Below are 21,764 nucleotides of genomic sequence, written 5' to 3'. Positions count from 1 at the left end.
AAATCGGTAGTTTTTCGCCAACGGCGGCGATGGCAACGAATTTGAAATGCAAAGCGTTGCGCCTGAATGTATGCTACCCGGTTGCACATACCTAACGGCGACATGTTTTGCATTGAGTAAAATATAATTTGAAAATAAAGTACCGTATTTTTCCGTGTATAACGCGCACCCGTGTATAACGCGCACCCATATTTTACGAGACCAAAATTGGAAAAAAAGTTTTTTACTTTACATTTTTCAGATATGTGGTATCCAACAAATACCAAATGATAATAATATATTACTCTAAATACTCTATAAATATTCTAAAGTGGACTAAAGATAAAATGCGTATACATTGCAAAAGACATACTAGTATTTTATATTTCGTAATAATCTTCAAACTCATATTCACTGCTGTCTGAGAAATTGATATTCTCTAATTGCTCTTCACTGTACTCCTCATTCTCACTCTCTGAAGAGTCCTCATAAATTGCAACATCTTCAGATCCATGCTGATGCCACATTTTTTAAATGATTTCACAACAACTTCTGTTTTAACTCCCTGCCATGACTTAATAACGATATTGTATGGATAATTATATTCCTAACAAGTGTTTCATTTCATAATTTATTCAATAATACCATAGAATATGTACCTAAAAGGGCACATTTGTATGTTTGGAGGAGACAAAATTTTTACTCCCCTTGTATAACGCGCACCCAGATTTTAGAGCTAAAAAAATTGGGAAAAAAGTGCGCGTTATACACGGAAAAATACGGTACATTCGTAGGAAGTTATCGCAGCAGTTGCTAGGAAACCCCACGTGGTACGACTAACCCAGAGTACTGAAGCTTACTTTGGTATTACATTCCTTGGGTACCTGATTTTTCTGTTTCGTTGCTAAAATCTAATAATATTTCCGCTGTAGTGCACAGTAATTTTACTACTAAATCTACTGTACACACTAAGGGAAAGAATAAGTGCACCCCTTGGGGTTTATCTTTTCGCTTTTTTACCCGTGCTCTCTGTCTCTTTCTCTCTTAATCTTTATTCTTCTCTTTGGATATTGGTCTCTTTTATCCATCCATCACTTACACAAACAGATCTTTTTTCTCTCTCTTACCCTCTCTCTTTCTCCATCTTTCTCTCTCTCTCTCTCTCTCTCTCTCTCTCGCACACACACGCTCACCTTCTCTCGCTCTGTCTCGTTCTATTTATCCATTCATTTTGGTCCTATTTGGCCTTACATTGATATCTAACACATCAACACGCCAATAGATGCTGGATAAATGTCTATCAAGGATTATAAAAGGAACTCGCCGCACTGGAGGAAATTGATTCGTGTGCCGATTGTCGTGACGATCTGATCGTTTCTTGTTGAGCTGCGCCGAACGGAAAGAACCGATTCATTCGAATTTTTCCGCCTTCTTTTGGCCGAACCGATTGCCGAAGTGTAGTGAACCTAAAACCTGTAGTGAAGTTTAGTGATTGATGACAAGTTTCTGAACATTCTCATCGCTCCGAAACGGCATGCTGTAGGCCAGTACCGTTGAAAGTTAAGCGTGAAGCGTTGTGGCGAATAATCTGTGCCGTGCTACTTATCCAGAGCAGCAACAGGTTGCGGATAAACTAAATTGATCGATTGGCCCGATTGGCACGCAAGCCAAAATCACCTGTCAAGGATCTAACCGTTCGTTCGTGCTGAAATCAACCCTTAACAGGTAAGAACATAAGTAACGGCGGTGATTAATTGACCATCCATAAACCGTGAAAATTTGCGCCATATGTTGCCATCGTGTTCGCAGAAAAGCATTGCCAAAAAGTGCTACAATTCTGAGCAGCCTCGGGCAAGCGTTGTGGCCACGCTAAGATGCCGGAAGATTCTGAAAATTGTTTACTTTCATTATTTTCTTAATTCCCAAAGCTTTATGATCGCTGGCGAAAAACGGAAGCCAATTTGGGTTAATTGTGTTTTCAGTGCCAATGGACCAACGGATTTTATCCTTCTTTTTTAAACGGTGTGAAATCGAAAGGATACAGAGAACGGAGCACCGAATGTCCATTAGCCTGGAGGATGCACTGGAACACTTAAAACTGCCGTCGGTGTTACCGGGCCATTTCCACTCAAATCCCTACGCATACAGAATCCGGTCGTAGCGGTACGTTTGTTCAAGGATTTTTGTAATACTTGTAAAGGGTACCACCGGTCTGTGCGGTATCGGTGAGTTATTGCACCTGAGGGTCCCTGTCTCCTGCCCTATCATTTTGTGTGGTCAGCTCAACCGGCTAATAGCGACAGTGTTGGTGGAGCGTAAAATGCGCCTTAACGCCATATCAGCGAGCGGACTTAACTGAAGGCACTGTACAATGGCTGGGCTGATGCACGTGATTTCAAATTATCATTCACGAACACGCCCACTTGTAAGTCTCGTGATGCCAGTTATCGCGGCCCACGGCTCCAAGCACGGTGGGCCTTATCAGCTCAGGATTCGTAGTGAAACAAATCGTGGACCGGTGTGCCGCTCTGTGCTCGTCACGTGAATTATTTTATTGAGATTCACTTACATTTTCATATAGTCTTAATTATGTATAAACGTTTTGATTGCAAACTAGTCAAACAATTTACTTCGCCTTAAATCACCTTCCAACATAATTCTGTCCCAAAGTAAACCGGACTTTTCCAATAGGGCCATTTCTATTGGAGTCATCTTGATGATTTGTTTGAAAAGTACATCCTTACCAGACTTCCAGTCGAACTTTTCATAAAATTTGGTCTACTGGAAGAACATTTTTGTGCCTAAAGTGACAGTATGTTTGTTGTGTCGGTACGAGCCTTCTGAATGGCTAAAATGTCAGCATAAAGTTTTTCTTTCATCGGCAATTGACATTTTCCGAATAGATAAAAGTCACAGGGTGCCAGATCGAGTGAATACGGGGAATCGATTATCGATAAAATGCGATTTTTAATCAAAAAATCAGTGATGAGCGTCGATCATTCTGAGCAGTTTGTGTGGCGGAAAGTGAGCACACTCCTTCCGATAACCCAATTGTTCGGTCAAAATGCGATGAATCGAATCTTTGGAAATTCCCAATTCCATTTCCATAAAACGCAACGACGATTTCGGCTCAATTTTGAGAAAATCAGGCCCTTTTTCGATGCCCCCTGGCGTAAACAAGAACTTGGCTTGGCCGACATCGTTGATGTCTTCACGACCGTTTTTGAAACGCGTATACCACTCATAAATTCTGTCACGGGACATAGACAATCATCATCATAAACTTGTTGCATCCAATCAAATTAACCAAATCAAATCAAACCTAATTTCATGAAAATTTTGACTGGAAGTCTGGAAAGGATGTACCTTTCAACCAAATATTCCCACATCACGATGGCGCCACCAGAAATGGCCCTATTGGAAAACTCCTGTTTACTTTAGGACAGACTGTGTATGTTGCTGATGATAAGAACGACAACTAAAGCCCAAAGCAAGATTAGCCAGGTCGAAAACTTTCTACACCGATAGGAACCTTCGGACCTCTGCCAACTGATGATGCCATCGCAAAAGGGCGACGTAATCGGCGCTACAAGTTTCACAAAACTATTAAATGAATCAGATCAGATCGACACCTTGGCAAACGCCGTTTAGGGAAATTAGAATCGCCGCACTAATGACTAACAACGGTTGCAACAACGCGCCACTGTTGCACGAGAAAAACGAGGGCCCGGGGTTTTACTGGAGCACTTACTGATCGCGGAGCGGTGTCCGTCAGCAGTCGGCAATCTCAATCCGAAGCTAGTTTGCAGTGCAGGGAGCCTAGAACCTATGAGTAGCGCAGTGGCGGAATTTCCCACGGCGCGATCAGAGGGGCGCTTCGCCGGGATCGCCGGTTGGCCGGTGATAATTGAACCGTCGCCGGCTCCTTTCCAACTAAACGGGGCCCGGCATTGTGTGGCGGTCAGCATGGAAAGCTCCTTTCATTTTCAATCACCTCGCCGACCCTCAGTGCCTACGTGACAAAAATCATGTAGAATGTTCCCCGGTTTTTCTCCTCCCCGGCGTGTGACTGATTGGTGCGCGGCAACTAGCAATCATGAACATGACGAAATCGGATTAATTCTGAGTGAGGCTTTTTCCGAGAAAACTTGTTTCGCCTAATGAATAGAGTGCCTTTGTGGCGAGTGCCGGCGTGATCTTCGCTCGACATAGGCTATGGGCGACAATTCAAAAAAGACCGGACCGTGAATACGGATGAAAGGAGATAAAAAACCGGACATTAACCTATAAAATGACAAAAAAGAGAAAGCAAATAATCAGTTTATTATATAGGAAACTAAAAAGGGTGCACCTATAGAATGCCACCCCCAAAGAAAGTGGCCCAACTTGAGGAGTAATACAAAAGACTACCGTCCATTGCTGATCCAGTGCTTGCGGAGCGAACGATTACAACCGGCAACCGGGCATGCGCTCGAGCATATGATTCACTCACGCGCCGACAGTTACGAAATCCACGCCGGCAACCCTTATCGACCGGTTGCGCACGTAGCCGCGAGGATCGAGGATCGGAAATTCCACACATTTTCCCACTAACTGGTTTATCGACCGGAGCCGTGAGCGACCGACCGGAGGATCAATAAACTCCGTTACCATTGAGCTTTTTCGGGCCAAGGCACACGCCTAGGCACCGATCCTTGAGCGGCCAGTGTTCACAAAACTTCAAGACTCACACGATCGGGGATCGTATCATGGATGTGGCATGCCGAACGCGCGTTCTAAAGTCAGATTACTCTGAGAAGAAGAAGTCATCATCGCCACCACACATAACCTGTCCGTTCACTCGGTCACCTTCTGCGCCCCCGCGTGGTGGTGCGGGGCGAATAACTTGCTCCGCGGGCATGGCGGACACATGACAAAACAGCTGAGAGTAATTTGTCATTTTTATAGTTATTTGACCTTGATAGCGCGGCGGCTCCTTTGGGAGAGCGGCGCGGGATCGCGGTGCAGCTGCGGTGCCGCTGCACTGTCCAGTCCTGGGCTGCGGCCGTGGATCCCGCAATTGGGTTGCGGCGGGAACCGGACCAGGCAGCACGGGGCAAGTGGTCTTTTTTTATCTCGTTCGCGACCAGTTAGTGACCAGCAGCTTCCTCGTTCGTTGCGTGCAGCGCCCTGCGTACGTAGAGAGATGTAGTGCACCGCTGCGGATGGCTACCTCATACAGGGGACACTTATCGTGAGTACGTGTTTCGCCTCACGTGGCGTTCGAGGGTCTAGGACGCGCTAGGTAAGGCATTGTTGCGTCAGCACGCTGGGAGCGCGTGGATCGGCACAAAAAATCGGTCCGGAATTGGCTGGTCCAACTGGCCGCCGGGATTTTAGGGATTGAGGTGTCAACTCACTTGATCCTCACTAACCGGGTCTATAAGCCGAACGACTCTGCATCCAGCATCTCCGATCTATTCTAGTCCATCTTTATTCCATCTGTAGATGATGAAGTAAAAGTTATCCTGTGTGCCTACAGTGCCTTTCTTTCTCGATCGCTAGAAAGCAATCGCTCTCAATCCCAACAAGCGCCGGGAAAAAGGTTTTCGGACTCTCGATCTTCCGGCCACTAAGCCGCCTACGGTATGCAGCAGCTCCTTTCTGCCAAAAAGGGCACGGCGGGGACGTGAGTAATAAATTAAAACAGACAATCAATTGGTAAAAACGAGCGAGAGCGAGAGGGGGGAACGGTTATAAAACCCCTCCATTGACGTCATGCTGAACTTTCCACTTTCCGTTGACTTTGGGAACCCTCGGTACCGAAAACGGTTTGCGGATCCGGAGCGCTGCCAATTAAGTCCCTCGCAGTTCCCAAATGTAACGAAAGCAGCAAAAAAAAAAACAGAACCGCAGAAACAGAAACCCTTCAATGGAAGGTGGCACAGCGCGGGCTCAATCTTCATTACGGGCCGTCCGATCTGGTGTGATGATCGATCTCAGCGGGTGGTGACGCTGAGGTGACGGAGATGAAGATTTGTATCTCCGCCGCATGCGCGGAGCGACCGAGATGATGTCGGCTCCACGATGTCTGCTGGCGATGTTGGCGCGGCATGGTTGGCGACAGTGCCCCGGGCGGCGGGGGGATGCGCCCCGCGATGACCGCGGGCGTCTCATATTACCCGGCCCAGCATGCGATCGCGTGCGGCCCCCGGTTCAGTCGTCGCGATCGTTCGTCAGTCGCGTGTTAAACCCACATGACCGGCCCCGCGAGAAACCGGTGTTCCTCTGTGTTTGTGTGTATCGAGATCGTTGAGCTATGCTGATCGTCCGTGGGTGTGGGATGCATGACGATTACACCGCAAACCGATCTGCCCGGTTGGCAACCGTTGGCTCTGTTGCTAAGGCCTTTAATGATCTCTCTCCCCCCCTTTGCCGGGTGTGCTCCTATTGCTTCGCGCTAAGCCTCCGATGATCGGCCGCGGTGCGGTGGACCCCAAAAGCCAATTTAACATTTTTATTTCTTCCTGGAATCGCTCGAAACGACAAAACCGTTCGCCAATCGACACTAACCACCTTCGCTAACCACTACTCCTTTCCGGTGAACGGGGGCGGGTTGCACCGCAGGACTAGGCCGCCGCCCCCGTGGGTGTAACGGTGGCCTTTGCGAAAAAAACCTGAACGCCATAAATTTGGTGATAATTGATTTCTTTCGTGTGAAGTGCCGTGCGATGGAACGTCTCTCAGGATTGTGCCGCGGAAAATATACGAACGGGACATTTCGTCGGGATTGACGACCACGGACCCGGCAAGGCGATTGGAGTGCAGACATAAAAAAAAAACAGGGAACACCATTCGCATCAGTTTTTACAGCGCCGAAAGGTGATTGTCATGTAAATGGCAACAACGTGTAGTTTACTATCAGCCGACGCGACGATTGATAAGCCGCCCGCCCGGTCAATTGGTGACCGTTGGGGATGCATTTGAATGGGGGCAAATCAGCATCAGCGGATCCCGTCCAGAGCACGCGATCTGCTTCACACGACAAACGGCTTCGGCTTTGCCGGGTGCCTCGTGTCGTTTACCGATTGACTACCTCGAAATCCAAATCGCGGCCACTAGTGCACGGTGTCGCGAAAAGTTACCCAACCGCGCTCGTTGGAGACCCGCTGGACGTGGACAAATGATCGTATAATTGATCGTCATCCTATTCTGGGAATTGTTATTACTCCGGTTTCCTAATTGATCTTGCCGCCGCTATAGCGCACCACCGTGTGCTTGATGATCTAATTGATCGACTAGCGACGATAAAAGTACCGATCGTCGTCATTGGTGGGCGGTAGTGATGGAACTGTGAGCTACTGGCGAACTGGCGTGATTCGGCGAGGTGTTTTGCAAAAAAATAAAACCACCCAAAAGTGCTGATAGAGCCCAATCGGCCAGCGGCCGGTGTCGTTCACCGTGAAGGAGGAAGTATTGCCCCGTAAGCGTAACGTTGAGTTGATATGGTCGTATTCCGCCATTGGTTGTATGCTGCGTGATAAGATATGAGGCGCTCGAACGTTTTTTTTTTCCTGTTACTTTCCGATGCAACGCAACAGCACCGAGTCCACTTTGAAGCCGCCACGACTTGGCGCCATCATTTTGGGCTATCGGACCCCATGGGCCGGGATCCCTGGTAAAGTGATAAGCTCGACTCAGTGTCGAATATCTTCGGCATGACTGTCGAGCCGCTCGAGGTATGTCCCGAGGCGTCTCGGTGGCGTGGGTTTGCAGTCTAAATATCGAGTCCGCGTTCCTAATCGCAGTCCCGTCAACTCAACTTCGGAAACTATATTTATTTATGTGTCCGGCACCGGCGCAATGGCAATGCGTTCGTTTTTTTTTTGCTTTTTCCACCCTGTGGGCCACACCCGACGCCGGGGTCGGGTACGTGCCATTAATGCTGATGCTAAAGGTGAGTGTGTTCGGTGACTTTTTTTTCCACTTCTGTTGGAATGTTTGTTCGTCATAAGGCTGGCTTTTGGGTGATGAAACTTTGAATGACAGTTACGGTAGTACTACACGGACCGGAAACTACTGGGCGCATTGCCACCGGGGCACCAAGTGGTGCCAAACGCGTACGGAATGTGCATCGTTGCAGTTTGCTGCCGAACCCGAGTGTGAATCGCCAAAAGGGCACATTTTTTCAGCACATCATTATATTGCCAAACTATGTACCGACCGATCCGCCCCGCCTACGGCGAAGGTCAATTAATGTGGGCTAAAAAAGTTCCATCGCCAACGGTTATTTTCCGAGCATTGGTTGGCTTCGATAAGCAAAATGCGCGTCACGATTATTACGGCCGTGGTCAGTGATGGGCCGATGCTAGATTGTTCTCTTTACGAAGGAGTTATGCTCACCAACCGGGTCGGTTTTTCCCGTGGCCCCTCATCGCTGTCACGAGAATTCATAATTTTGCACCACTTTTATCTTATCAAGTGAACGTTCCAATAAAGGCTTGCCAATAAAGATATTTGTAAAAGATTCCTCGATTAATGGCCACATTCCATCGATGAGAAATTTACGGCGGAAGAAATCATTTTCCAACTACAAACACGCCACATGAGAACTGGACACCGGGGTAGCTAGTGGAGTGAGTTTTCCAACGAGCCCCTATAGTGGTCAGTGAGCGACTCAAATCCGATTCGAATGTCCCTCTCCCTCTCTCGCTCTCGCGCTCTGCGGTTCCGATGCGGTTGTTCCAAATTGTTCAATTTTATGTAACGAAGACAACGGTGCTAATGGCTTCTGATCATGATCAGCTCTCTCGCCCGTTCTCTTTCCTTACATTGTATAAATCCTTATATACTTCTCTACGCTGCTTCTACCTTGTTCTCTCTTTCTAACGTACCACAAACCTTGCTTCTTTTCTATCGCGTTGGAAGGCGCTTTCCGAACAAGATACGGCGAACAGATTCGGTTTGGCGGGACTAATGAGGCTAAGGAGAGTTTCATTTGTTTTGGTCACATTAAATGCCAGTGGCCGGCGTAAGCCCGGGTCTTGAACCGAAATCGCCGGCTAGGAGTTTTAAGCCGGTAAATCGCGTTCGTGGCCCCCTACGGTGAGAGTGAGAGAAAATGAGCGGCTAGAAAAATGAGCAAAATGCGTGTTCACCCCACCGCTGATCAAACCGTACGGGATTCGGGGTTGCGCTGGACAGTCCCGAACGGAATAGAAGACCCCCTCTTTTCTAGGACCGTTGATAGGAAATACCACTTCCACTTGATTCCGTTGGGAGCAATTGGCCAAATGCACTTCACGCTGGGCAGCTAAAATAGAAATATTTTAATTCGATCGAAACGGTTCTTTAAACACCCTCTTCAAATGAGCCTGTGCTCGTGCGAGTGAGGCATCCCCTACGATCGTGCCGCCCTCAGCAGCCGGCTTATAAAATGAATCGCCACTCCGCGGACCGCTCAGTTTCAAACTAGCTCTGAGATACCGCGAACCGGCGAACGAACACCTGGCTCTTGCCCTCCATCTTTTTTTTCCTTTTGTCCTTGCTTGTGCTATATCTCAGCAGTTTTTGGTGACACAGTGTGCTTCGCGATCCACAGGCGAAAAAATCGTTCATCACACGAGTACCGCTCGAGCTCTGCGCGATCTAGTTCACAGTTGCAAAGCTGACGTTGGTTTGGCATATCGCCTCGCCAATAAAAGTACACCCGCGGGGTTGTTGCAAGTCATTCGGTTATCGAACGAGATTTGTGGCCGTCCAGTGTGCGCTCGCATCATCGAAAGAAAGGCTCGTCGTCCGGCCCGGCTCCCGACGCTCTTGACGTCAGCAAACTCGCCAGTTGATGGATGTGTGAGCCCGGTTTGATTGATCGCCCCAGCAGCCACAGCAGCAGCAGCAGCAGTCAGCCTGCCCCGTACACACGCCACGGAGATCGAACCTTCGAACAGCGAGAGATTACCGTTTAATGTCCGCTCCCGGCGCCTACCGTTTACCACTAGCAGCGCCGTCGAAGGATCAGAGTGGCAGAATCCCCGAGCTGGCTGCCCGCGTCGCCATTGTTGGCACGGAGCTTATCGTCATTAGAGCGTCGATTGTCGAGCGACTGACCTGCTGCAGCCATCGCTGGTGAACCACATTACACTTGGTGCCCCCGCGCAGATCGCCTACGGCTTCCGAAAACCGATTACCGTTTGGCAAGGAAAGCCGTCGACGCCTGGGCAACGTAGTGGAGCGGGCAATAGTAGGCTTCGCCCCGTTAAGAACATCGCTTCAGAGGTGCGGCGCGAAACGCACGGGCAGCAGGAAGAACCCTTGCCACACGTTAGCGACGGCGCGGTGTCGAACAGCCGACCCTATGTTGAATTTTGGCCAAAAAGTGAACCTCTCCAAGTTGATGTTGCTGAATGTGCTGATAAAACATCTCATAAACTCGAACATTACATAACATACGGTGTGTGAGCAGCAGACGAGAGCGACCGTGTGCCGAATTGACCGACGACGTGTCTTGGCGAGCAGTGATTTTGTGTCTCGAAGCGAACAGAAAAGATAAAGCCCCCGGAACACGGAGGACCCGGACCGAGTTCATTAACCCTACCGTCAGCTGTGAACGTTTTGGAGAGTTCCACGTGAGCACCAAGCACCACGTGACCAGGAAGCGACAAGTCGTTTTGTGGGAAGTATTGTGCCGCCGCGCACAAGGACAACGCGTGTAGAGCACTGAACGTGCGAGCGAAGGAAAGAGAAGGACGAAGCCCTCGATATCCCTAGCGGTATCGATAGTGCGACAATAAACGGGTTAGGTTGGGGCTCTGCAGACAGAGCCTCGCCGCCGGCCCGGGAGCCGCAAAGACACACCGCGAGGAAGACGCCCCCATCTCCCCTGGCAGCGGCGGTGGCAGAGGCGGCTTCTCGATCGCTGGAGCCTGCCCGGAGCAAAAACGAGCACCGAGCTAGAGGAAATTAACCGAAGCTAAGGGGCGCAGCTCCGTTGGACAGCATAACCTAAAACAAAAGGGCTACGCTAAGCGAAAGCGGAAAACCCACCCCACCAACCCCAAACGTGGTGACAAAGAAAACCACATTCACCGCGGGGAAAAGCGGGAAAAGAGGACTTGTGCGCTAGCAAAAAAAAAAATCGATCAACCGCGCACAGTTCGGACCGTCTCGGAAGTCATTAAAGTTGCTGTTCTCCCTCCTCCCCATCGGATTGCCCCCGGGGTGGTCGCGGCCGCGCACTACCACACAGCTCGCTCCCCCCATCAACCGGCGGCCACGATCGTGGTGCGGAATCATCCGACGAAGAGAAAGGTGCGATCAGCGATCACGACACGACGGTTGAAACATAGAAACAAATCTTCACGCTTCCAGCAACACCCGGCCCCCCAAAGGCTCTCGGTGTACCGAAGAAGTAAAGACAACCACAAAAAAAACAGTCACGAGTAGCGAAAGAAAGTGAGTAAAAATCTTGGGACAGTAATCAGGGTAGGAGGGACCGAGGGAGCCGGCACAGGATAGCCAAGTACAGTTGGAGGTTAGGGCCACCCAGCCCAGCGATGCCAGCCAGGCGCGCACCAGGGGCTAGTGAGAATATTTGGGTCGCCCCGTGGCCCGAGTCGGCGATTATCGCCTTTTCGGGAGCCTTGGGGGCCCCGCCTGCCGTTTGACCTTTGGATCTGGCTTGCCTAGCCTTACAGTGGCAGTTCCCTTCACTCGCGGACGGCGTCCACCGCCTTGGTAGGGTAATTTTTGGGGTGGGTTTACTTGCGCTTAATGAGGTGACTAAAGAACCCTCGGTATCGGGCGATCGGTGGCGCGGTCAGTGCCTGGAATTTTAATCAATCGTTGGCGAGCGCTGCACGCTGTGCCTCATTACTGGTCGTAATGCGATAAAAATTCGACCTTTAAAAGAAAGGCACCCCTTCGAAGCGGCCGAACCGGGGCTGAGGGGTCGAACATGTGGCCGCTTTCGTGTTCTGTTCTCGCTGTCGTCACGATGATCGCTAAAAATATAATCCCACCCTGTCGAAATGTGTGCTCACGATCGCGCCCGGTCGTTTTGGTCATCGCACCGGCACAGGCACATGATGTTCCGTCACTGGGGTTTTTTTTCTGTAATTCCGGCGTGTGATCGTGAACATGGTCCCGATCACGCAGCGCCCTGTCTAATCACGCTTCGCGCAAATACGTGGAAACGTGACACGCCGGCTAGCTGGCCTGAGTCTGAGAACGGCCACAGCGGTGTGGCAGCTGGCGGAATAGAAAATAGAAAGGTGTGCAACAAAGTGGACGAGGGTCGAGGGGTTCGTCTGTCTGATGCAATTTCGGGTGGAATTTCATTCATTGAATGCTCGTGCATGCTTTCGCTCTCTCTATCCCCCTTTCTCTCTCTGGTGAGAGAGAGAGACCACCGTAATATAGTTGATAGTTTTCGCGCCGGGAATTCACGCGGCTCCGTTCTCCTCATATTCATCCGCTCGCTACAGCTCATTCCTAGCTCACCGATAGTGTTCACGCTCGCTCACCCAACTATTTCCGGCACCCTTTTTTTCGTTCATTCACAGGGATGAACTGCGATCACCAACTGCTCATCGTGGCGGCGTTAACGCTCGCGCTGCTGACCGCGGGTTGCAACGGGCGCGCCGTTGACCTCGATGCCGATGGAACCATGGCATCGTCCGGTGCGTCTTCGGGCCCCTCGTCTGTCGGTGGCCCTTCCTTGAGACCGACGTTTGTGAAGATCACCTCGCCACCGCCGGCCCGTGTCGCACAGATCCGCGGTACAACGGTGGAGCTGGAGTGCGAAATCATGGGCTCACCGACACCCACCGTCCAGTGGGTGCACGGAAGTGGCCAGACCGCTGATGTAAGTTTCCGGTCCGGGGAAGGCACATGCATGCTGTGACGAGCCTCGATCTTTAACCGCATTCTTCTTCCGTCCGCAGTGGGAAGACATCAGTGTGAACGTCATCTCGGAGGATACCCCGACGTCGGTGGCCCGTGTCGTGTCGCGTCTGGTGATTGACCGCTCGTCACGCGCCTCGCAAACGACCTACACGTGCATCGGCCGCTCAGCTGGGCAGCTGGCGATGGCCTCGACCGTCGTGTACCACGTCGACGCCGGGTCGCGTCTGGGAAACTACTCCGATCTGTTGCTGTTGCGCCCGCTGGCGTCCGGTGGCGCGCCGACGCATACGTTCATGAACTTGAAGAACGCCCGGATAACGCTCCACTACAAGACGCTGTTTGAAAACATGGGCACCACGGTGGTGCTGCCATGCAAAGCCGTCGGGCGGCCCGTGCCGGAGATCACCTGGCTAAACGAGGACGGCAACGTCGTGGGTAGCCTGCAAGATCCGCGCTACCGCACGTTGCCGACCGGCGAGCTGATCATCACCAGCCTGCGGTGGACCGATATGGGCTCGTACACGTGTGTGGCGAAGAACGCAATCTCGAAAGATGAATCGGAAACGTTCGTGTACCCGATACGACCCAACTAGGCCCATGGTTCATGTTGCCAAGGTAGTATCACCGGGACGGGAGAGCGTGGGAGAGCCACGTTCCTCCACCACCCGCACGATGAGTAGTGTCTCTGCAAAACCGCAACCGTTACGAATCGGACCCTAGTACGATCGATAATGCAAACATATAATAGAATGTCCCTTATGCCATTTACTTAAATTATTTATAGTAAACCTATCATAGTCTGCAGTATGATAACTATACACCGCTACGAATGCTGAAAGGAATAAAGAAATTTTAATTCAGTACCACCTACAACGCATTTACAGTAACCCAGTACGGCAACCAGCCAACACTTACTAATTTATGACTCTTTGTATCTCATAGAAAATGTATTGTGCGCATGTACGCTACGTACAAACGTAAGTTATTGCCTATCAAGTGCAAAAAGCGGAAGAGCGGAATCAAATCGTTTACACCAAGAAGCTCTCTAGGCTTGAACAGAGCAAGGATCGGTGGAAAACATAGGTGGTGGCCGGCAAGAAACACGGCACCAACCGGCATAGTTTAGTAGTATTTAAGAAACAATGATGTATATGTCAAGCGCACGTGGGGGCAGAATTGTTGGGCGGGAAAGATATCGGAAATATTAAGTCAGTGGAGAGCAGGATTGTTGGATGTGTAAATAGGGATACCCCACTCTAAACCCTGAGATGGATGAGATGCAGTGCATCGGACGAACTTAATGTACTTCATAAAATTAAAAACAAACAACACATTTATAGATGTCAGTTACGAAAGGCAGTGAAGCGATGGCCTGCAGTGATACGCGAACGTCGTACGGCCAAAGAACCAGTGCTAGCCAGAAACGGAGCTAGCGTGTAAGAGAACTATGAACTGGAATAAGTAGCTAAGGACACACAATTCAAAAGATCAATAAAATGTCTGTCAAAGAGAAGCATAATTCTGACTTTGTTGCCTACTTTTGTCCCCAAAGTTAACAGTCCTTGATAACGCATGGAAGGATGGCTATTCGTGGTCCTTTGACGGTCGATCAGCGGAAACGTAACTACCAGTGACATGATAAAGCTCAATCTTTCTCGATCCTGTTTTCTGTTAATTAGTTTCTCGTCAAACAATTGAAGAAGGTTAAAATTCATCCTTAGAATTTTGTTTCCGTATTTCCGCAAAAAAACGAGTACTGAGCACCGAAGCCTCGGGTGATGCGTGCGTTACTACCGTGTACCATCGATAAAAGCAAGTGATAATGTAAATGGGGTCAAGCTCTTACGATTGAATCGTAACGGTCTTATCAGTGCTTACGTTGAAAGCGTTGATAAGACTGTTGCGGCTTTGCACGATACGATGGCCGATACGGTGGGTGAAAGCTTAATCAAAACCTCACGGACGAACTGGGCGGATATAAAATATACTTTATTGGTTACATTTTTTAAAATGGATTTTGTTTGGATTTGAAGAACTGTCGTCAGGTGGTAAGTGTTTAAAAAATTAATTAAAAACTCACACATACAATGGGAATGCAGCTGGGCTATCGTTATGATCCGGCAACGACTGTCTAATCCTAATCCTTAAGTAGCAGCAGTTAAACTTAAAAAAGGGTCCTTCAAATATGGTTGTTTGTCTACTGCACCGTTGACTATGCCTTTCCTTGTTCTTTAGAATTGATACTAGTTTCGGCTTTGTTTAGTGACCCAACAACAGTGATAAGGATTTGCAGTAAGCTATAACAATGCTCGGTAATGGGCGAATTCTCACGTTGGGGAACGGGTGTAGAAAGTGGTGTCTAAAGGTGCTCCATCATTGCTCCATCGTTTGCACAGGGTGGGTTACGGAAAACGGGCTTGGACAAGCAACTAACAGCGGGACATTACTAATACAACGTACCACACACGTTTGTCGTATCATTCTAAAACATTGCACTTTGAAATTGGCACTGCGTCCAGCTAACACACGAGTAACGATAGTGCAGACTACCGCGCTTCCGGAGCCTACAGCTCGGCGTCGAGTGTCGGTTAATAAATTACACGCTCAGAACGATGTGCTTTTTGTAGGCGATCGGTTGTTGGATACCGATCACACCTAGACTTCCGTCGCGTAGTGGTGCCAGCAAATGCGTGTTGCCAGCCGTACCCACGACCGATTGTGTTGGAACGTGCAGCGGAATGTCGAAGATCGGTTTAAGGCTGCACCCGGATCGTCGGAGGGAGGCGAAGAACGCAGAAAGCAAAATTAGTGTTACTCCAAACCAAATGAGCTGAACCAAAGTGACGGCTTACCCGTAGAGTCGGCTCATGGTAACATCGCCGGCATCGTCAGAAACCACAAGAAAATCGGACGCCGTTGTCAGGCCGGTCACCCGACCGGACACATACTTTGAACCGAGACTGATACCGTTAATACTGAACACGTGCACCGAGTGTGAGGTATCATCGAGTGCCGAGAACGCTATATGCCCTGCCATTTAGTCGGAAGATTAAATCGTAAAAATAGTGCAACCGAAATCGTGTTGGTCAGTACTCACCCTGATACGAGAGGGCAATGAAGGAAATCTCTATCTTTAAACCCGTGCATCCGAGGGGCGTTATTGTCCTGACGAATTGTCCATTTTTAATCGTGTGTACGTTCACGGTGCCATCCTGTAGGTGGTGGAATCAACATCACTCAATGCAGAATTTAAATTAGGTTTTAACTTCTCAACACTTACCATAGAACCGGACACAACCATATCCAGCTCGGTCATGATGGCGACACACGAGACAGCCTCTTCGTGGCCGTACAGAGTGTGGACCGGTTTGGGTGTTAGGTTGTTGGTGAGGTGCACAACGTTCGCGCTACCCACAACGTTTCCGGCCAGATTCTGATTCAGCGCCGCGGTGTTGGGCTGAAGATTCGAGCCGGATGCGGCACCGACCGTGCTGGTGTTGCTCAGCGACCAGATGACGCACGTGCAGTCCCTCGAGCCGGTCACCAAGTAAGATCCACAGTTATCCATCGCCACGCACGTTACTACATCTGTGGGGCGGAAAAATCCAGTGGTGAGGGTCTTATCTGTCACCCACTGCCGTCCCAGAAGCGAGCTTACCGAAATGGTTAATGGCGGAAGCAATCACTTTTCCACGGGCCATGTTAAACACACGCACCGAGTTGTCCCAGATACCCCCGGCGTAGATGTACTTTGCGTCCACGCTGACGGCAAACAATTTCGAGTTGAGCGTAATCGATGGGTGGAAGGGTCCGACTAGTTTCTTTCGATTCCTGGGGTAAAAAAACGGAAAATTAATCGGGCAACGTTAACCTACAGTAGCCCGGCTGTGACCCTTACTTAAGATTCAACGTGGTGGCATCGATTTCGAGCAGAAAGCCCCGCTCCTTGTCGAATGACATCCAGCTGTGACACCCGAGGATGCCCGACTTGGTCACCGTGATCAGCATATCGGGGCTTGTTTGCAAGAACGACCGGGGCGGACTCTTGGGGCTACTGAGGTAGACGACCGGGTCCTTGTCGGTGGACAGATCGCACCCGGTGTACTGCACCCGGTCCAGGATGAGCGTCAGATCGGGACGCTTCAGTTCGAGCTTCAACAGCTTGATGGACAGCTCGTCGACCGACAGGCGTCGCGGATGCGGCTCCCGCAAGAGCTGCGATGGCGTTTGGCCAAAGTTATTAATCATCCCCTCGACGGCCTCGCGCTCGATCGGATTCGCGATTTTGTCCAGATCGACGGCGCCCTCGTACGAGCAGTAGTAGAACACGTTCAGTGACTCGACCGCTTTCGGGCCCTTCTGCTTGTAGCCGAAGATCAGATCGATCCAGTGGTGCAGATGCTGCGACACGTACTCCGACTCGAGCGCCCGCCGGTGGATTGCAATGAAGTCCTCGGCCGTCTTCGCCCAGGCCGGCAGCACCACGTCGTCCACCTGCTCCCGCGTCATCTGCAGCACCCCCAGGTCGAAGCGGTTCATGTTTTTCAGAAACTCGGGAAAGTAGAAAAACTCCGGTATCAGCTCCTTCACATCGTTCGGATTGTCCATCAGCAGCTTCCAGGTTTGCGGGATCGAGTGAAACTGTCGGTCGGCCACATCGAAGCGCCCGCTCTGCAGCTCGATGTGGAGCGACGTGAATGGTTCCACGCGGATCAGATAGTGGAGCACGCCGGCCGAGTTCGAGTAGTGCGTGCCGTAGTGGAACTTCGGTATCATCCCGGACGGATCCTCGAACCCGTCGTACTTGCTCCGCACCTCGGTCTCGTTCTTCGGGTTCACGACACCGATCGGTTTGGTGAGGTCGCGGAACGACTTCGGATCGTTCAGATCCAGCACCTCGCTCGTGTAGTCGGCCAGGATCCACGGGAACACCGGGTACTGGCTCAGATCGTTGTACGAGCGCCCGGCTATCGTGTTCAGGTGCATCAGATACTCAAAGTTCGAGATCTCCCGGTTGGCCCACTTCTGCGTCAATCCCGACGACTTCAGCAGCTCGGCCGGTGACCGTCCCGACCCGTACAGTATGCTCGGCGGCTGCAGACTGAGGATTTTGGTGAAAATCTTATTCCGTGTCCGGGTGGTAAAGTTCAGGAAGTAGCTCGTCTGATCGACCAAAAACATCTCCAGCGCACTCCGCCGCAGGTTGAACTTGCGCAGGTGCAGCTCACGCAGCTGCCCGATCGGGAACTTGAAGTCGTGCCGCTGGCCATCGTCGCGCATGCTAGTGATTTCGGTGAACATCAGCTGGCTGGTCGTCAAATCGAAGCGTCCCTTCACTCGCGTCATCAGCGTGATCAGTTCGCACTCCTGCGAGATCACCACCTTCTCCTTGCCGGACGTTTCGGGACTGCAAAACAAACGTCACACGAATCTTGAGAGCCGTGTACGGTGCGGGTACTACTACTCCGGTGTACTCTACTTACGCCTGCGGTTCAATACTGTTGCGCATTTCCTCCTCAAGCAGCAGCATCTCTTCGTCGGCACTTTCATCCCCGATGGCGGCCGTAGCGATCGTGGAACCAAGTTCCGACGACAGTCGCCGACTGTGGGCCGTAGACGTGGTGTTGTCCCGCAAGTTGGCCGCCGCCGTGTGCGGATCGTGGTAAAGGTCCGGTTCCAGCTTCAGGCGCATCCGGGCCACGTTCTCGTGATGGGACAGCCGCCAGTATTCCTCCTCTTTGGTGCTGCAATTCGAGTGTGACCAGAGAGAGAGAAAGGTGCGTTGTTTTGAAAAGTGACACTTGTTGTGGTCATTTGTATCATTTATGAGGGAAGTGACAGAAGGTTACAATCAAACAAGAAAACCAACGGAACTTAAATTCATTACAAAAACAACATTTTATTTGCATTTCTCTACACAGTGTTGGAGCTCGGGAGTTAGGTGCGGGACACGGATAAGGACTAGGCGTGCAGGAAGGACAGTGGGATAGTCAGCAGAGCGAAGGGTGGCAGAGGACAGTTGGGCAGTGGAAATCACTATGTACAGATGAACGAATGCTCAGAGAGGCGCACAGATCCTTTCCGCTGGTGCGCGCCTCGGTGCAGGAAGCCGGGACTATTTACATTCGGGCTCGTCGGATCCTATCTATATGGCATACACGACAACGGGGCAGGGGTCGGCTGGCATCGCGGATCAGGCTTAGACCACCAGCTTGGCGGCTACCGGAGCAACGACGGTCTTGGCAGCGACGGCAACGGCTGGCGCGGCCGCAGCAACGGCGACCGGGACGTCCTTCTGGACGACGGCGTTGAATCCGTTGACCGGATCGGCGTAGTAGTTGACGATACGGCGCGAACCGTCGGGCTCGATGAGCGAGTACGAGCCCTTCACGATGTCACCGTCGCGGGTCTCCTGCTGGGTCTTGGAGTCTCCGGTGAGGGCGTCCTGAACCTGGTACGCGTACTGATACTGCGGGTAGGCATCGGTGAACTCAGCTTGAACCGGGGCGGCGGCTACCACCGGTGCAGCATGGGCAGCTACAACCGGAGCTGGAGCAGCGGCGACGACCGGGGCGGCACGGGCGGCCACAACGGTCGGAGCAGGAGCTGCCGCCACTACCGGAGCCGTATAGGCAGCGGCCACCGGAGCCGTGTAGGCTGCGGCCACCGGAGCGGAGTAGGCAGCGGCCACCGGAGCGGTGTAGGCAGCGGCCAACGGGGAACTGTAAGCGACCGGTGCCGTGTAAGCAGCACGAGCGGCCACATACGGAGCAGAGTACGCTAGCGGGGCCGCGAAAGACCGGGCAACGAAGGGAGACTGCACCAGGGGTGCCGAGTAGGCCAACGGGGCGGCGGCAAATGGAGCCGCGGCAAGCACTGCCGGATCTGGTTTAGGCTCAGCGCTAGCACACAGGGCTAGGGCAGCGAAAACGGCAACCTAGTGAGGCAAGGAAGACGGAACACGTACGGGTTATCACCAGGAGGGAGTGAACCACCTACAGCACACCAAATTGGACACACTTACTCTGAGCAAACTCATTGTAGAGCTGAAGGCGGTGAAATTTCACACTGTTTGGTGAGGTGAAGCGCAACTGACTGACGTGCTGATCGATAGTTCCGAATGGTTTTTATACGGAACGGTAAGGCTTCGATCGGATTCACCACCAGCGCGCGTCCCGGTGGTGGGTGTTGGCCATTTACATACCCCGTAAAGTGTCCGTCCACCGGCGGACGATGCTTCAAAGCCTGGCGTACGCCGTGTCCGCGGGCGGGTTGGGCAAGTGTATTAAGGTCGCCGGTCGGCAGTAGTCGACTGGCGACTCGATCCGATCGGCCATTCCACGCACGTATGCTTATCAAATTTACTCGACCAATGGCGCTGGTGGACCGATGATGCTCTGCGACACCTTCATTGCAATTTATCACGAGCAGTCGTATGGTATATGGTTGGTTCCATTTTCGCTTCACCTCGGCATGGCCCCGACCCGACAACGCACACAAGCGTGCGCTCGCGTTGCTGGGCGATATGGATCAGTTTTATTGGCTCAAATGCCCAAAAACCTCACGCCAGTGCCAAGTGCCTAGGAAAGTGACTTTCGTCACGCAGTTCCATTCGGGCCCGTTCGTTTGATCTTCAGACAGATGGGTCCGAGTGTCGAGCGTTAATTGAAGGCCCCCCATTAACTTCACAGACGTACAACGTTCAAGGACGTGTGGAACACATGTACCGCATGAATAACTTGAATCCTTTTTCTTCGCCATGCACGTAGCACCTCGAGGGGTCTGGATTTTTATTCATGCAGCTATCGGTGGCAAATGAAGAGCCCGTCTTTAGAGATGCCTGGTATCGTCGGCAGCATCCGCTTTCATAACGAATTTCCTTCAGCCCTTTACAACCACTTTACACTTAAGCAGCTATGATAGGCCCTATAACAGGCTTAGACCTAGAAGCAGTTGTGGTGACAATATGCAAGGGGAGCCAATTTGATATTCTGTCTGCATCCCCAAATATATGGGCTGTGTTTGATGCTGATGGTTTTGGTACCATGCTTTTAATGGAAAAATAACAACAAGAGATTTTAAATGTAAACTCACTAAAAATTATAATCTGCCACAATATTGCCATTTAAACAACGGTTTAAATGTATGGAAAACTTTTTACATTACCCTCTTGCGAAGCAAGGGCAGCAAATTTCACACTATGGCGGAAAAGAGCTTGAATTAGGTGCCAATTTCGAACCATTTAGACCATAACTATTTGTGGTATGGTGTGGTGGTTTTTGTGCCTTATTCTGCAGATTTCCTGTAGGTTTTTCTACAAACAAACCTGCGATGGAATAAGTTCAAGTGGAATCAAATCGTTCTAGTGGTTCGGGCGTTAACTTTCATTTAAAAACTCTTGGTGATTGATTGGTAATGTTTACTATGTTTACTTGGATCGCTCGCTATATTTCAGCAAACGGGATCGGAGTAGCCATCGCATCCAATGACAGCTGCAAGAGTTTTCCAACGAACGACGATTGTTTGATCCGGCAACTGAAGAAGGATCACGATGTCTGACTCTGGCCAGTTCGATTTTACAAAGAAAACACATCCGGCAACCATATCCCGGAGCGCTAGGAATCACTTTCCCGTGTGACGACGCGCTCACCCTCCCGCCGGTCCGTGTGGTCAGTCGGGACGACGTTTATTGAAAGTGAATTGTCATTTCATATAGATCGGGGCTAGAGGTGCGATAAATTCGAACGGAATGGTAATGAATTCCGATCGATGCATACGAATTCCCGGCCCGGCCCGGCCGTTGGAAGCGCTCCAGTGAAAAGTAAGTATCCGTGATCCACACATGTGGCCTAGATTCGTCATGTAAAACCCCGATGTCGGGCGATGGGGCCGAAAGGGGT

General features: G+C 50.8%; 3 protein-coding genes across 6 annotated transcripts in view; 1 reads left to right on the top strand and 2 right to left on the bottom strand.

Moving 5' to 3' along the window:
• The first annotated feature begins 1,380 nt into the window (after nucleotides 1-1,380).
• LOC131208580 (neural/ectodermal development factor IMP-L2) lies at nucleotides 1,381-14,344 on the top strand. 2 transcript variants are annotated; one of them, XM_058201376.1, is made up of 3 exons: nucleotides 1,381-1,704; nucleotides 12,522-12,823; nucleotides 12,903-14,344. In XM_058201376.1, exons 2-3 carry the CDS (start codon nucleotides 12,524-12,526, stop codon nucleotides 13,455-13,457), a joined length of 855 nt encoding a protein of 284 aa, XP_058057359.1. In that variant the 5' UTR covers nucleotides 1,381-1,704; nucleotides 12,522-12,523; the 3' UTR covers nucleotides 13,458-14,344. The 2 variants fall into 2 exon arrangements, with proteins under 2 accessions (XP_058057359.1, XP_058057358.1); XM_058201375.1 differs by lacking the exon at nucleotides 1,381-1,704 and adding an exon at nucleotides 10,881-11,412.
• A 767-nt stretch (nucleotides 14,345-15,111) lies between these two features.
• Nucleotides 15,112-21,764, bottom strand: part of LOC131212708 (neurobeachin-like protein 1) — a 40,756-nt gene continuing 34,103 nt past the window's right edge. For all 3 annotated transcript variants that reach the window (XM_058206680.1, XM_058206678.1, XM_058206679.1), the window contains exons 13-19: nucleotides 18,348-18,608; nucleotides 16,763-18,271; nucleotides 16,523-16,695; nucleotides 16,145-16,452; nucleotides 15,962-16,076; nucleotides 15,717-15,894; nucleotides 15,112-15,623 (exon numbers count right to left, since the gene is read on the bottom strand). In XM_058206680.1, the coding sequence (XP_058062663.1) occupies nucleotides 15,461-15,623; nucleotides 15,717-15,894; nucleotides 15,962-16,076; nucleotides 16,145-16,452; nucleotides 16,523-16,695; nucleotides 16,763-18,271; nucleotides 18,348-18,608 (2,707 nt within the window). In that variant the 3' untranslated portion in view covers nucleotides 15,112-15,460. The remainder of the gene's footprint in view (nucleotides 15,624-15,716; nucleotides 15,895-15,961; nucleotides 16,077-16,144; nucleotides 16,453-16,522; nucleotides 16,696-16,762; nucleotides 18,272-18,347; nucleotides 18,609-21,764) is intronic.
• Nucleotides 19,064-19,903, bottom strand: LOC131212709 (cuticle protein 21). The gene is made up of 2 exons (XM_058206681.1): nucleotides 19,889-19,903; nucleotides 19,064-19,801 (listed from the first exon to the last, which is right to left on the bottom strand). The coding sequence occupies exons 1-2, from the start codon at nucleotides 19,901-19,903 to the stop codon at nucleotides 19,064-19,066; spliced, it is 753 nt and encodes a 250-aa protein (XP_058062664.1).

The sequence above is a fragment of the Anopheles bellator genome, chromosome 2 (genome assembly GCF_943735745.2).
Source record: "Anopheles bellator chromosome 2, idAnoBellAS_SP24_06.2, whole genome shotgun sequence".
Lineage (NCBI taxonomy): Eukaryota > Metazoa > Arthropoda > Insecta > Diptera > Culicidae > Anopheles > Anopheles bellator.
Note: the sequence above shows the minus strand (reverse complement) of the source record. Positions and strands in the feature narration are given on the sequence as shown.

Bases quoted from the DNA above. Each gene is read 5' to 3' on its own strand.
- LOC131208580 (XM_058201376.1), top strand. From the start codon at position 12,524: ATGAACTGCGATCACCAACTGCTCATCGTGGCGGCGTTAACGCTCGCG. The intron at 12,824-12,902 runs GTAAGTTTCCGG...TTCCGTCCGCAG, and splicing joins GAAGTGGCCAGACCGCTGAT to TGGGAAGACATCAGTGTGAA.